The 15,561-nt window shown below is 48.9% G+C and overlaps 1 protein-coding gene across 2 annotated transcripts; it reads left to right on the forward strand.

The window, feature by feature from the left end:
- The first annotated feature begins 1,038 nt into the window (after window positions 1-1,038).
- FUS (FUS RNA binding protein) lies at window positions 1,039-11,600 on the forward strand. Of its 2 annotated transcripts, none has more exons than XM_066275767.1 (15): window positions 1,039-1,160; window positions 2,618-2,642; window positions 2,735-2,886; window positions 3,617-3,755; window positions 3,949-4,136; window positions 4,725-4,944; window positions 6,502-6,536; window positions 7,978-8,010; window positions 8,524-8,627; window positions 8,964-9,093; window positions 9,716-9,817; window positions 9,937-10,060; window positions 10,387-10,487; window positions 10,591-10,738; window positions 11,404-11,600. In XM_066275767.1, exons 1-15 carry the CDS (start codon window positions 1,148-1,150, stop codon window positions 11,441-11,443), a joined length of 1,554 nt encoding a protein of 517 aa, XP_066131864.1. In that variant the 5' UTR covers window positions 1,039-1,147; the 3' UTR covers window positions 11,444-11,600. The 2 variants fall into 2 exon arrangements, with proteins under 2 accessions (XP_066131864.1, XP_066131865.1); XM_066275768.1 differs by having other exon boundaries at window positions 3,620-3,755.
- Window positions 11,601-15,561: the final 3,961 nt, after the last annotated feature.

The raw sequence follows: 15,561 nt of genomic DNA on the forward strand, positions 1-15,561 counted from the left end.
GTCCTTGTAAGTCAGGAGATTTCTATATCCCTTTCCCTCCATTTTCCAAAGAAAGGACAGGACAGAAAGCCCGACTTTTCCTCTTTAAAATGGCATTGCCAATACTAAGTTTTACAGTTCTGTGGCACCTTACCACACTACTCCTCTCTTGAAAAATCAATAAATAAAATATTTTTTAAAAATTGTGAACTTTGAAATCACTTAAGCCCTATAAATATCAGTGATTATTGGATCTCCACATTGGTTCCTTGGTAGGGCTTCAGGAAAATAAAAGAGGAGCTCCTTATCAGTAAAAGTCTGGAAAACCCCTACTCTCCTATCTACCTAAGGGTCCAGAGGGCCTGGGCTTTCCCGTCCCAAGGCTGCTAGATCAGGGGCAAAGCTGTGAGGGTTTGGGTGGGCCATCAATGCTGGACTAGGCTAAGGCTCAGGGGTCCGGGCTAAACTCCATGCTTTCCTGCAGGTCAAACGTCCCAATCCACAAACCCTGGTAAAGGACTGAAAAAAACGCAACCCTTAAAGACGATGAACTGAGAACCGAGACGCAGGGAGAGGGTCGGAGTGTGCTCTCAGGGGAGAAACCACAGAGCAAGAGAGCAGGTGGGTGCCGGAGAAACGACGCGTCCGGTCTAGTGGCAGGGCACGGGAGCGCAGGAGCTCAGCATCGCGAGTGAAAGTAGGACCCAGTGAAACCGGACAACCAAAGAATTTCCGTTCCGCCCCGCGACTCCGGGCTTAGACTACAGTTCAGCCGGATGACGCCCTGGGCCGCCCCCGCCCCGCCCCCAGAGGGTAATTAGATCGTACCATTATGCCTTCTTAGGGGTGAAGGTAATCGTAGGCTGGTCCTGCAGGGCGAATTGTAGTTCTTTATTAGAAAAAACATGATTATCCATAGCATGAGAAGGTTCTTATGTTCTTAGCTAACATGCTTTCCTTCTGTCTTCTCGGCTCTCTAAAGAGTGGCAGGAGTGCGAACGTACTTCCCCCTTTCCTTTACGCATTTGGTACGTCCCCCCGGGGTACGTAGGCGGGGAGACGTACATAAACCTCCACGCAGGCGGCGGGGCTGCTCAGTCCTCGAGGCGTCGGTGCTCTGTTGTTTCGGGAGCTTGTTGCGTGTCGGCCTGTGTGCGCGTGCGCCGACATGGCCTCAAACGGTATGTAAGGGCGCGAGGCGGCGGCGGAGCGCCGGCCCAGGGCCTTGTGCCCTCCCAGCTAAGGCTCTGATTTTGCCGGGGCCCGGGCGGCGGTCGGGTGAGGGAGCCCGTCTCGCACCACTGTGGCGGGAAGTGGCAGAGAAGGGTGGGAGGGGGAAGCCGATGTCGCCATCTTGTTTTTGCTCGTCTGGCCCCTTACGCGGGCGGGAGGTCTTCCGTGCGGAGTCCCTTGCCTCGAGGGGAGGGTTGGGAGGCACGCTTCGTGGTGAGGTGAGACGTGTGAGATACGGAGGGAAATGCTCGGTCCCTGCGGCCCTTTCCGCTCGGTTCCCACCCCTGCCTTCGGCCCCGCTTTGTCGCAGTGCTGCATCCGGGCATTCGGCGAGCGCACGCGCACTGCTGGCCCCTCCTCCCTTTTTCGCGGCGCGAACTCCCCCACCCCGCTTCGACGTGGTCCTCCTTTTTTTTTTTTTTTTTTTTTGTCGCGAGAGTCTCGCTGGGCTCTCGACTCGCGGTGCTCATCCGATGTGGACCCCCCTCCTCCCCAACCCAGGTCCCTCGGGAAGGGGCGGGACCACCCCATTCCCGCCTCGGTTGCCACGCGGCCGGGGGCAGGGGCTCGAGATCCCGGCCGCGTCCGGCTTAATGGTGGGAGTGGGGGCAGGGAAGGAGACAGTTCTTGAGGGTCGTCCAACGGACTAGGGGACCGGGTTCGAGCTTTTTCCCGCCCAAATTTCTTCTTTCGGAGGTGGGGACGGAAAGGAGCAGCCGCCGGAGGCCACACCCTCTCCCGGTGCCTTTGCCCTTTTCCTGCGGGGGCAGCGCCTGGTTTCCTGTGCGGAGCCGAGGAGTTGGTCTGGCTAGTGCGTCTGCGCTGCCTTTGGTTCGCGGAGGCCCCCCACCCCCACCTCTGGGGGAAGGCAGGGTGACGAGAAAACGGACTCAGTTGGAGCCACAGGGCTGGAGACTTGATAGTATCAGTTGACTTGTCTCCTGAGACGGGCACTTGGGTGATGATTTCTGTCATCTGGATTCGGAGAGATCTCTTGGTTATCTGGCTTTGCAGTACAAGTCCACTTTGCAAGCCTCCAAGATGAGTCCGAGGGTGGAATAGCCTCTTGGGGGACAGGCTTATTCCTTGGTTGAGAGAGGGGCCACATCCTGAACACCTTTGCCTCCTGCTTCTAGCTTTCATTGAAACCCATCCGTTTAAGGAGCTCTGATTTTATTTAGCTCGGCTCACGGTGATACCGTCCTCAGAATGGGCGGGAAAAAGAGATGTGTACATCTGTGCAGTGTGTGATACTAGTTGAATCTGTGTGAATTGTGGCTGTCCCCCAAGACTTGGTTTTTCCAGTAAGGCCTCTTGGACTCTGTAGAAATTTGCTTTTTCTTTGTTTTACTGTGTTTTCTCTTAGGGATGGCAGAGGTGATATAATTGTACTTTTCTTTTGCAGACTATACCCAACAAGCAACCCAAAGGTGAGTAAATTTTTGGGGCCTCCAGGGTTTGTAGAGGGCAGGGGTCGCTAAAGTAGTTTTTCCTGATTGCTCGTTTTTTCCTCCCCCTCCAGCTATGGGGCCTACCCCACCCAGCCTGGGCAGGGTTATTCCCAGCAGAGCAATCAGCCCTATGGACAGCAGGGTTATGGTGGCTATAGCCAGTCATCGGACACTTCAGGCTATGGCCAGAGCACATACGGTTCTTATGGACAAACCCAGAACAGTGAGTCTCTTTTAAGTTGGTCGTCTGCCTCTTCCTGCTCTTTCAAATTCTGCTTTTCTTAACCGTAAGCAGTGCTGAAATGTTGAAACTGTTCCATGTTTCCTTTCCCTTATTTAATGCTTAAAATTCTTTGGAGTCTTGAGTTATTTCAAAGAAAAATGATTATTGGTTTGTAGTTTTATTCCCTTTTATTTTCTTTGATTTTTTTACTTCTTATTTATGCAGCACTTTTCCCATTTCTCCTCAGCATGAAAATGAAATGTGGGGGGAAAGTATTCACTAAAGGGAGAAAGTTCTAGGCTTCTAGTACTTACAGGGAGAAAATGAATTGTCTGAACATGTTGGAAGTCAGACTGTTAATATGTCAGCTACTACCCGGAAGGCGGAGTTTATCCTGACGTCCCAAAGTATAAATAATGTGGATTCTGTTTGCGCAGCAGACAGACGGCAGGTTCGAATAATGTTAATGAATAGGGACCTCTTGGGCTGTGGATAGTGGTTGTCCTGGAGACAGGCTTTGGGATGAGATTGGAACTCTGAAGTTGTTAGAAGTTAGGACATTAAGGTAGAAGAGGGAGGGTAACTTAAACTGTGAGTTGCAAGATTCCTGAGGAGCTTCTAAGAGACTGCCTTTTAAAGTCTGGGTAGCATTAGGTAATATGTCGTGTCTTTTCCAGGCAATTCTCTGCCTCTTCTCTTTTAGCTTTTGTGACTTCTTTTTTCTTTGTAGCAGGCTATGGCACTCAGTCAGCTCCCCAGGGATATGGCTCTACTGGTGGATATGGTGGTGGCCAGAGTTCTCAGTCTTATGGGCAGCAGTCATACCCTGGCTACGGCCAGCAGCCAGCGCCTAGCAGCACCTCGGGAAGGTAAGGAGTTGGGGGGCAGAGCCTGTAAGAGGAGAGGGGAATTGATCGGGGTGAAAATGTGGCCCCCAGTAGGAGCACTTAGGAGTAAATGGGGGATGTCTCTGTGGGCTCAGAGTTCACAGACTGGGATGGACCAAAGGTGAAAGGAAGTAGTACATGCTAGCATTAAGTTTGTCTTTTTTCTTTTCCTTAGTTATGGTAGCAGTTCTCAGAGCAGCAACTATGGTCAGCCCCCGAGTGGGGGCTATGGTCAGCAGTCTGGCTATGGTGGACAGCAGCCTAGCTATGGACAGCAGCAAAGCTCCTATAATCCTCCTCAGGGCTATGGACAACAGAACCAGTACAACAGTAGCAGTGGAGGTGGCGGAGGGGGTGGTGGAGGTATGACGGTGTCTTCAGCTTTGTCTCGTTCTTATTTTCTGTAAGAATCTATATCCTGGTTGACCTCTGCCCTAAGGGTGCTCTTAAAAATCTTAATTTTGGCTCTGGCCGGTTGGCTCAGTGGTAGAGCATTGGCCTGGCGTGCAGGAGTCCCGGGTTTGATTCCTGGTCAGGGCACACAGGAGAAGCTCCCATCTGCTTTTCCACCCCTCCCCCTCTCCTTCCTCTCTGTCTCTTCCCCTCCTGCAGCCAAGGCTCCATTGGAGCAAAGTTGGCCTAGGCGCTGAGGATGGCTCTGTGGCCTCTGCCTCAGGCACTAGAATGGCTCTGGTTGCAACAGAGCGATGCCCCAGATGGGCAGAGCATCGCCCCCTGGTGGGCGTGCCGGGTGGATCCCTGTCAGCCGCATGCGGGAGTCTGTCTGACCGCCTCCCAGTGTCCAACTTCAGAAAAATACAAAAAGATAAAATCTTTAATTTCTTCTTTCCTACTTGCTTTTTTATTTGTTCATTTATCTCCTGACATTGTTGACCTGTTGTATGCCACTTCAGTGACTTTTGTCAGAAAGTGTCTTTTCTCTCTTGACAGGTAATTATGGCCAAGATCAGTCCTCCATGAGTGGCGGCAGCAGCGGCGGCGGTTACGGCAGTCAGGACCAGAGTGGTGGTGGCGGCGGCGGTGGCTACGGGGGCAGCCAGCAGGACCGCGGGGGACGAGGCCGGGGCGGTGGCGGTGGTTACAACCGCAGCAGCGGTGGCTATGAACCCAGAGGCCGTGGAGGTGGCCGTGGAGGCAGAGGCGGCATGGGGTAGGTGTCTTGGGAGCCAGGGAGTAACATCGGTGGGGGCTGGGGGGGGTTGCATGAATCTTCAGTTCTTAGAGTGTGGTTAGTCTTATTCTAGGGTTTGTCAGGCTCTCATATGGGGGCATTGACTGTGGATTCCTCCTTCCCTGTTTTATTTTTGTGACAACTTGGGAGCCTGAACTCCCCCTCACACTTTTGAGTACTGACATGTACATTTTCAAAGATAAAGGAAAAATACATGGGTGTGTATGGATTGGAGTCTTTGATAATGCTAGGCAAGAAACATGGAGGTCAAGTCTTTCTCTGCAAGGGAAACCAATGATCCCACTCCTGGTGATAGGAAAACTTGTTACTTGTGTTCCCATGTGTCCTCCGAGGGAGTCATTAGTGGTTAACCTGACTTCAGCTTCCAGGAATTGGCTACTCTTCCCGAATTCTGTAGTCATTTGAATCCATGAGCTTGATTTGCAGTAATTTGACTAACAGTGATTTTGTTTGTGACTTGGTTTGTCGGGCTATTGAAGTGTGCATACCTTTTGGACAAAAGACACTGGACAGTGGTATCCCATGTATTTATTCCACTGTCCCCCTTTCCTGGTGACTTGTCCAACTGGACCTTCTTCCCTTCCCGCTGTAGTTGATTTGAAGTCAAACCTTAGATTTGATGTTAAAGCATGCGTCAAATCTGTGGATAAATACGATTTGAAGGACCATACTCTGTCTCCCTTGCAAAAGGGAGGAATGTCAGTGTGCGTTACTCCTTTTTTGGAAAAAGTAGGTTTTTAAAGAGTTTCTTATGGTAAGTATTCAGAGGAGGGTGGGGGCAGTCTCAAAAACCGTACAAAAATGAGGAAGACTGTTGTGTGCGTGTGTTTAATGCAAAACTTGAAAAAGAAAAACAACTGTTATGTGACTGTTAACTTGCTCTGCATTTTATGTGCCACAGGTATGAAAGGTGACATTGCAAAATACTCCGCTCTTCTCGCAGTGTAGAAGGGGTGACCCCGGTGGTTGGGGGAGATCAAAAACAACTCAGTAGTTAGGGTAGGGTTTAGCTAAGTTTGTCTCGCTTCAAGGGAAACTGCCTTTGGTTTTGACTTTTTATGGAATAGGGTTGGGTCTGCTTGCTGCTTTCAAAGCAAAAACCACAAACATGTGTTCAGGGCTACCCCAGCCTGGTGTGAAATGTCTTCTGGGTAAATTGGGCGTAGGGTTTTTAAACCAACTACTGGGTTGTCAACCACTTGCGACAAGACGAAAAAACATCTGCTACGTCGGAAGAACAGCCGAGGAAAATGGGTCATTTTTTTCCAGAGGAAATAGCTATATAACCTTTTAAAGCAAAATTCTTATAACTGTGTCTAAGAAATTGCACACGTGTGTGTGACATGCTCAAAGGTCAGACAAGAGGCGGTCAGGAAGGGGAATGTATTTTAGTAGCCACTTGTCTCTTTTTACCAAAACACATACCCTTGTTGGGGAATATAAAACAAACAAAAAACACGCCCATTTGTAGCCGTTGGAAGCTTCATGTCCTTTCTTCTAACTTGTCTTCTCCAGCGGAAGTGACCGTGGTGGCTTCAATAAATTTGGTGGTAAGTGAACAGAGTTTCCAAAATTCCCAACTCCCAGCAATGCTTTGTCTGATTGTTCATTTGCAGATGTCTTAGCGTGTTTTAAGTGTCAAAGGTTTGGCAGTGTCCAGAACCACCTCCAGAAAGGGGTGGGGTGGAATGCCACCTGCTGCCAGATGTGTGCTAACCTGGAGGCAGGCAGGGGTGACCTCAGCAGTCATCTTGTACCAAATTGGTTTGACCCAGGTTAATAAGAGGTGTTTAATGAGGAGTGTTGCCACATCTGGCACTTAGTGACCACCATTGTGAAAAACTGGAGCGTGTGTGCTGGAACACGGATCCTCGTGGCTTTAGGATCCGTTTTGGTCAGTGTTCAAGGCTAGTGTGTGTGTGGGTGTATGTGTAACAATCTCCAAATGTTTTGATTCTGGAAGAGGTATGAATATACTGCCTTGAGAATGGTGGAGTTGGTATATGTTAAATGCTGAATGGTGTCGATTCTGCATATCCGTATTTAAACTCAGATGGGCAAGTAGAAACTAGCATGGGAAGGCAGCTGTGGACTGCGAGCAAGGTTGGGAGCATGTGGCTCACGGGAAATCAGCAGGTCTTACACAGCACAAACTGAATTGATGAAACATGGCAAATTTGAGAAGTCTCCCAGTAAGCTGGAACTTTTCTGGTTTGGGTAACAAAAGGTTTCTTAATTTGTCTCACCATTTAAAGCCAAAGGCCTGGGTTCATGATTTAGGTGTCATTGAATGTGGGTACAATATTTACATATGGTGAATTCAGAGAAACTTTGGTCAAAGATGGTTTTCTGAAAAAATATAACAGGCTGCATTATGGAAATAAGATTTCTGGTCTGTTCCCTGGGACATGCTTTAAAAATACAAAAGCTATTATGTATGGGTTTTTTTTTTTTTAATTTTTATTTTCTTATGGTTTTGGGGAAACTTCACATGGTTTTAAGAATGGTTTCTAAGAAGAAATGAGGAATTGTCTTACAAAGACTAAGTGTCTCTGGTGTTAAAGTTGGAGAAACTGGACGGACGCATATCACACCGCTGGTGGTGAGCCCAGCTCTCTGGGCTGAGAGACCGGGCCGAGCTCCGAGGTGGTTTGGTAACCTCACTGGGTTTCCCTCCCGACCCCCAGTCTGTGCTGAGGACTTTTCCCAGCCTGAGCTGGGGGAGGTGGCACTGGCTGAAGTGTGGCGTTGTCCCTGTGGGGACTCAGATTACATGCAAGCTTGAGAGAGGCCTGTCTTCTTCCCTAGCCATGCCGAGGGTTTTCTCTGGGCAGGCAAACCGGGGCAGGCTTTGGTAAGGCTTTGAGCACTTAACTGATATTTTGCAAGAGTTTGGATTTGGTTTTAAGTTTTTTCCTTGTATGTCTCTATCTTTTGACTAACAGCTCCTCTTTCCTTGTTTTTTTTTTTTCTTCTCCCATGTCACTTAAGGCCCTCGGGATCAAGGATCGCGTCATGACTCGGGTGAGTCCAGGGGTGTCGTGAAGGAATGGTTGAAGTGTTATCAAGGCTTTTTCTGGAGAAGGAAGATGAAGAGTTTAGCTGAATTAAAGTACCGGTTTTTAAAAATATGAATCATGACCACAGTGAACACAAAGAATGTAAAAGGGAAGCATTTAGTGATCTTTGTTTTGATTATGTTTGTACTGGGTTTAAGTGTAAAATGGGTTTCTTACCTTCGGGGTATTCCACTTAAAAAGTTTACACACACTGGTATGTGATCATAGGCCCTGTTTCTATACTGGGCATAACCATGTTTGAAAGGGTAGTTTAAAACTAGTTCTAGATTGGTGACATGGCTAACATACACTCAGGTACTAAAAAGTAGGGCAGTGGATGTTACTTGTCAGACCTAAGCCAAATTATGTTGGTTGCTTTAGGATTTTTTCTTTTAAAGTTTGTTAGGTTACGAGTCACTGACTCATTTTACCTTTATTTGTCTTCTGATTCACATTTCCTTCTATGTTCCACAAGCAGAGCAGGATAATTCAGACAACAACACCATCTTCGTGCAAGGCCTGGGCGAGAACGTGACGATCGAGTCTGTGGCTGATTACTTCAAACAGATCGGGATTATTAAGGTACTCGAGTGGGTGCTCTCTAGCACATTCAGGCTTTTGGATTTTACACATCAGTAAAATGTCTTAACGGGTTATAAGGTTAATTTGTTGAACAAGGAAAATATAAGCTGTTGTCATTTTCTAAAAGAAATAACGAGGGCACAATTGACAAGGAATATCCTCGGCTTTTAGGGTTTCCTTTTAATGTGTGAGAGACAGTTGTGGTCGTTGACTTGCTTTCAAGTTACAGGTGCGATAGGAGCTGGTAACTGAAGAGGAGCTGAAGGAGGGGGAGGGTGCAACGTGGGTAGAACTGCATGTCCTGTAAGCCTGATACTATCATGTTGCTTTCTTCAGACAAACAAAAAAACAGGACAGCCCATGATTAATCTGTACACAGACAGGGAGACGGGCAAGCTGAAGGGAGAGGCAACGGTATCATTTGATGACCCACCTTCTGCTAAAGCGGCTATTGACTGGTTTGACGGTACGTTTGAGGAGGCTGCTAGAGACGAAGTCGGGAAAGGGAACCGTGGGGAACAGGCTGTATTCTGAGGGTTTCCCTAAGTCTCCCCCCTTACTTCATCTGCTACTTCAGTAGACTGCCGTGTCTCATTAGATTGTAAACCTTTTCAGAAAGGCAGTCTTAATTTGACTGTACTTAGTGTGCTTTGGACCCTACAGATCTTCATCAAAAGTGTCCTGTTTAGGCCCTGCCAGTTGGCTCAGCGGTAGAGCGTCGGCCTGGCATGCGGGGGACCCGGGTTCGATTCCCGGCCAGGGCACATAGGAGAAGCGCCCTTTTGCTTCTCCACTTCCCCCTTCATCTCTGTCTCTCTCTTCCCCTCCTGCAGCCAAGGCTCCATTGGAGCAAAGATGGCCCGGGTGCTGGGGATGGCTCCTTGGCCTCTGCCCCAGGCGCTAGAGTGGCTCTGGTCGCTGCAGAGCATCGCCCCCTGGTGGGCAGAGCATCGCCCCTGGTGGGCGTGCCGGGTGGATTCCGGTCGGGTGCCTGCGGGAGTCTGTCTGACTGTCTCTCCCCGTTTCCAGCTTCAGAAAAATACAAAAAAAAAAAAAGTGTCCTGTTTATACCTCCCTTATGTCTTTAGGTAAAGAATTCTCTGGGAATCCTATCAAGGTCTCATTTGCTACTCGGCGAGCAGATTTCAATCGGGGTGGTGGCAATGGCCGTGGAGGCCGAGGGCGAGGAGGTGAGCAGTTACTGATGCCAGTGTGGAGGCGGTGGGAGACGGGCTGACTGCGGCCTGCCCAGGAAGGCTGGGCCACCCAACGTGGAAGGGGCCCAGACTCACACCTGTGTCTGCACCAGGACCAATGGGCCGTGGCGGTTACGGAGGCGGCGGCAGTGGTGGTGGTGGCCGAGGAGGATTCCCCAGTGGAGGAGGAGGTGGCGGAGGACAGCAGCGAGCCGGGGACTGGAAGTGCCCTAATCCGTGAGTGAACATTTTTTCTGTCTTCTGTGCGTGCCCTTTGATGTCGTGGTAGGGTTTTGTGTTTTCCAGACCAGTACCAGTGATGGGGACAGATATGGCCCATAGTTGAACCCTCTGTAAGCTTGCTGTAGTGGGAAGAGTATTGACAGGGTTCACTAATTTGCAGTTTTGTTCCTGTCTTTGCTCCTGAGAAGGCAGGCCTTTTGCTGCTCTGACGCCTTAGGCCTCAGCTTTCTCACTGTATTTGTAAAGTCACTGGAGTCTGTTCCCAATTCTGGGTTCCACCTGCTCCTCACGCCGACAGATGCTTGTTTTACTTTTCCTAGTACATGTGAGAACATGAACTTCTCTTGGAGGAATGAATGCAACCAGTGTAAGGCCCCTAAACCAGATGGCCCAGGAGGGGGACCAGGAGGCTCTCATATGGGTAAGGAAGAAGAGGCACAGCTGGCGAGCAGTGCGATAAAAAGCCCGGGTTTGAAGCAGGAGGGGTTTGGGGGATATGCTGACTCCCATGTCCTTTGTCCCAGGGGGTAGCTACGGAGACGATCGTCGCGGCGGCAGAGGAGGCTACGATCGGGGCGGCTATCGAGGCCGAGGCGGGGACCGTGGGGGCTTCCGAGGAGGCCGGGGTGGTGGGGACAGAGGTGGCTTTGGCCCTGGCAAGATGGACTCCAGGTAAGTAAGACTAAAAACAAAAGGGTGACGGAACAGATGTTATGGGTAGTAAAGTTTTGAGAGTAGTCTCGTTTTGAGGGCTGGAATATATGTGTGTGTGTGTTTTATATATATATATATATATATATATATATATATATATATATATATATATAAATTTTAAATTCAGTGAAGGAAGGGAGGCAGAGAGACAAGACAGCTTGCTGCATGTACCCCAACAGGGATCCAGCCTGTGAGCCCACTAGGGGGCGAGGCTCTGCCCATTTAGGGCATTGTTCTATTGCTCAGCAACCGAGCTCTTAGTGCCAGAGAGGTGTGGAACCATTCTCAGTGCCTGGGCCAACTCGCTCCAGTCGATCCATAGCTGCAGGAGTGAAAGGGAGGGGGGGGGTTAGAGAGGAAGATGAGCACTTCTGTGTGCCCTGACCCGAATCCAATTTGGAACATCCACATACCTGGCTAGTGCTCTACCACTGAGCCAACTGGCCAGGGCCTCAGGCTAGATTGTTCAACTGATTCTGTAACTATACTTGGGAAGGGAGGAAAATGATCTCTGGGAACTAATGGAGATTCAAAACTTAGATGAACAATTGGATAGGAATTTGGGGCTGGGGTGAATGGGGAGGTGGGGCGGTGGAGACCTTAATGGATGCCTTTTCTTGCAGGGGTGACCACAGACAAGATCGCAGGGAGAGGCCATATTAGCTGCCTCCCGAGGCTCTGGAACAGCTTTTCTTCTATACCCAGTGTTACCCTCGTTATTTTGTAACCTTCCAACCCCCGATCACCCAGGGTTTTTTGTGTCAGACCATGTAATTGTAACTATCTCTGGTTCCCATTAAAAACTGTCGTTTTAGTTAAATTTCCTTCGTCTTCCCCCTCTTCAGGGGACTGATATCTGGGTCAGCAGTGTGGGGTGTTTTTGTCTTTCGGACCATAGTGCCTAGCAGGAGCTGGAATAAAGTATTTGGTGCTTGGTCCAGGGGAGAAAAGGTCAAGCAGTGTCTGAAACTAGAGCTGAAACTTCCTCGCACAGAATTGAGTGTGAAGGGGGGAGTTAGAACGTGTGTCAGGAATATTGCCCCAGACATGTCCAACTCCGGACAAAGCTGACCACATTGACATGCTAGTCTTAGTGAGTTCACTGTGTATAGAAGTCTTACCCTCTTTAAGGACTGTTGGCTCTTTTGACACATTTCCAAGGGTGGGGCTCATCACATTTACCTTTGGGGCAGTATTCAAATGTGACGAGAGGGGGAAGCAGATGGGTCTTGTGCACAAAGGGGAGTAACTGAGCTCGCTCGCTGCAGAGCTGTGGCCTTGCTGTCCAAAGTGCGGGGGTCGTGGCCCGGAATCAGTGGTAGAGCCAGCAGAGTCTGTTTGCATTCTGAAAGGAGCACACTGCTCTTTTATTTGCCTTTTGTATTTAAGAGGATGCTAAATTTGGAGGCTGAGATGGCAAGAAGGGAGAAGCATAGCTGGGAAAGGAGGTTCGAGAGCCTGGGCCCCACGTGTTCCTGCAGGCGGGGCCAGGCTGCCTCTGTTTAAGCTGCTCTCTTTAAATGGTGTTTGGATGAGTGGCCTGGGCTGTGTGCCTGAGAATTGGTTCTGCCTCACCCAGTCGGGTTCTGCTGTTTGGGTTCATGGCCCATGTGGCTGGGGGTGAAGGCGGTGGAAGACCTTGCCGGGACTGTTGCTAAGTTCTGTACTTGAATGGGCTTCAGTGATACTGGCCAGCCCTTAACAGGTGTCTTAACTAGTGGGTAGACTCAGTTTGGGGGTCTTTCTAGAAGGATGAAGGAAGGTGGAAAGAGCCTGGGACTGTTGGTTCTGAGCAGCCAGCGTGGATTGTTGAGAGGAGCTTAGAGGCACGGTGCCGGCTCTTCTGAGGCGGGGTTGGGATGGGACGGGCTAAGTGTAAGGAGCAAAGTGAGGAGGGCAGGTTGTCGGCAGGGAGTCTGCTTGCCTCTGATTCAGTTTTTCCTCCCATCACATGCCTAACTAGGATGTAGGGCTGAAGTGAAGTCATTGATGGGTAGGTTAAATAAGAGTTAAGGTCTAGAAAACCAGTCCCTGGGAGACTCAACACATCCTTTTCTAGGTGTTTCCTCTCACTTGCAGTCTGTCTCAAGGACCCACCGTGGGCTTTGCAAGCAGATCTCACTTCCTAAGGCTCATCTGCAAGAGGCTGAAGTGTGCAAGGCTCAGCTGGGGTCTCATCTGCCACCCTTCCCAGGCTTCCCGGAACTCAGGCTCCCTTCCCCACTTTGGGGCTCTCAGTACTTTGAAAGCCTCTTTTATTTGGAAATAATTTTCTACTTAGAAGAAAGTTTCCACAAAAATTATTTTGTTCTTGGTTCTGGCATGTAAGAACGGACTTCAGGGCTTGTGGGGATTGTCAGACTGTCAGTCCGATGGTGTTAGCATTTGGAGACCTTTGAATCTATCGAGTTGGCGGTGGCCAAGGCAGGAGCAGGAAAAGTACTCGTGCACAGGAGTTTGGGTCTGGGAGTAGTGCTCTCTGCTGCTGGTTAGCGCGCTCAGATCCTTGGATTGTGGTGGAGCTTTTGATCTTGAGGATCCAGTGCTAGGGAGAAAGGCTCCTTGCACAACATAGTTCTTATTCAGTAACCAGATTCAATATTCAACTGGAAGAATGAACAACAGTCAAATTTTAATAGGATAATGAGGGCCTGACCTGTGGTGGTGCAGTGTATAAGGATTGACCTGGAACACCGGTCACTGGTTGGAAGCCCTGGGCTTGCTGGTCAAGGCACATACGGGAAGCAACTAGATGTTGATGCTTCCTGCCGCCCCCCTTCCTGCTCCCCCATCTCTAATGAGATCTTGAAAAAGAAATACAATGAAGAAGGGATTTGCCTGATCAGTAATCAAAATATAACTATAAACGTTTGAAGCATAAATTTGAAAAACTTTAGTAAAGCAAACTAAAGCATCCAGAAGTAGACATTACTATGTATGGGGAGTGTAGTATGTGTTCAAAGTATTTCAAAACCGAAAAAACGAACCATTTAACACATTTTGTTAACCTCAATTTGCAGACCTAAATTCTGGGGGGGGATTATAGAGCCAAATGTTTAAGAAAAGTTATGAAAGTATTTGAAAAAGCTATAAATATGTTATAAAGATAACTTCTAAACGACACAAAAGCCCAAGTCCTTTAGAGAGGATGACAAAGACGTGACAGCCGGCGGGGCGGGGGGGGGGGGCGGTTTGAAGCGTGTACCCCAGGCATGGTAGGACCTTCACGCCTGGTTTCCCGCGGTTCCCTCCCTCATTTTAGGATGGATTAGACCGATCACTTGTTAAACATCCTTTCCACTTTCCTAATACTTCACCTTTATTCATGTTTCCCTTGGTCAACTCATGTCAAAAGGTTTCTGGTCTTTCAAGCTCTGTCTCAATGTACCTTCCTTTTGAAATTTTGTGTAACTCCCCTCCCCACTCCCCATAATCCAGAAAATAATCTCTACCTATAACACTGGCAACAATGAAAAAAAGTCAAACGTCATCAAAATTTAATTTGTACGTCAGAAGACATAACCAACAGTGGAAAGGCAACCCGTGGAATTGGAGAAAATGCCTGCAAGTCATACTGATAAAAGTTTAGTCAGAATATATAAAGATCTACAATTTACAACAGCATAAAACCACCAGATTTTAAAATAGGCAAAGGAACCTGACCTGTGGTGGCATAGGGTCCAGCGATTCCATTTCTAGGTATATGCCCAAAAGAAATGGACAGGTTCAAACATATTTGTACACATGCTCAAAACAGCGTTATTCACAGGAGCCAAAAGAAGGAAACAAATGTCCATCAGCAGATGAATGATACGTGGTTTATATGTACAGTAGGATAGAGCAATCTTCCCTTATCCATAGGGGATACAAACCAAGACCCCCAGTGAATGCCTGAAACCGCAGATAGTACCAAACCCTCTGCAGACTGTTTTTCCCCTATACTACATACTTACGATCAAGTTTGATTCATAAATTAGTAAGGGATTAACAACAATAACAAAAAATAGAATAATTAAATCATACTGCAGTTAAAGTTATGTGAATGTGGTCTCAAAATATGAAGGAAGAGAGCCCTGGCCGGTTAGCTCAGTTGGTTAAAAGCGTCATTTCAAAACGATGGGGTTGCGTGTTAGATCCCTGGTCGGAGCACATATGGGAAGTAATCAGAAAATGCATGACCGAGTGGAACAACAAATGCTTCCCTTTCCTCTCTTAAAAAAAAGTGTGTATGTACACACACACACCACAGGGAGAGCTCTTTTAATAGAACAGTTGGGAGCTACCAAGCGTGGGAACTGACACAGGGAAGGAACTTGGACTATTGGGTTGAAGATTGGGGATTCCTTGTGCTGTAACGAGGAACCACACCTAGGCGGCCTTACGTGGAGTCTTCCGAGGGGGAGCGGGAGAGGGATGGATGTGGGAAAATAAACCCTTGAAAGGCGCAGGAGTCCAGCTTTTCTGCCGAGCACCCTGCACTCACCTCAGGGGGGCGGTGTTGCTCAGTTGCCTGGCTTCCCTGTAGCGCTTCAGTGTGTTGCCCTTAGGGCTTCATTGCAGCCCCTGGAGGCGGAGCCTCGCAGCTCTAGGCGGTTTCGTTTTTGTTTCTCCAGATTTGAGGGGAAGCGGGCCCACCCTGTGTACCGTCTCCCTGAGTAACAAGGCGAGTCCCCCTGTGGGAAGGCCTCTGCACACCTGTCTTCTGTCTGAGACGGCAGAGCCAGATCCTCGGCGTAGTCGTGTCTTAGTTGAACACATACACAAACCGTATCAGACAATTT

This window comes from Saccopteryx bilineata, chromosome 4, assembly GCF_036850765.1.
Source record: "Saccopteryx bilineata isolate mSacBil1 chromosome 4, mSacBil1_pri_phased_curated, whole genome shotgun sequence".
Classification (NCBI taxonomy): domain Eukaryota; kingdom Metazoa; phylum Chordata; class Mammalia; order Chiroptera; family Emballonuridae; genus Saccopteryx; species Saccopteryx bilineata.

Excerpts from the sequence above, each read along its gene's own strand:
- FUS (XM_066275767.1), top strand. Across the intron at positions 3,756-3,948 it reads CCTAGCAGCACCTCGGGAAG|TTATGGTAGCAGTTCTCAGA; the intron begins GTAAGGAGTTGG and ends TCTTTTCCTTAG. Across the intron at positions 10,739-11,403 it reads CCTGGCAAGATGGACTCCAG|GGGTGACCACAGACAAGATC; the intron begins GTAAGTAAGACT and ends CTTTTCTTGCAG.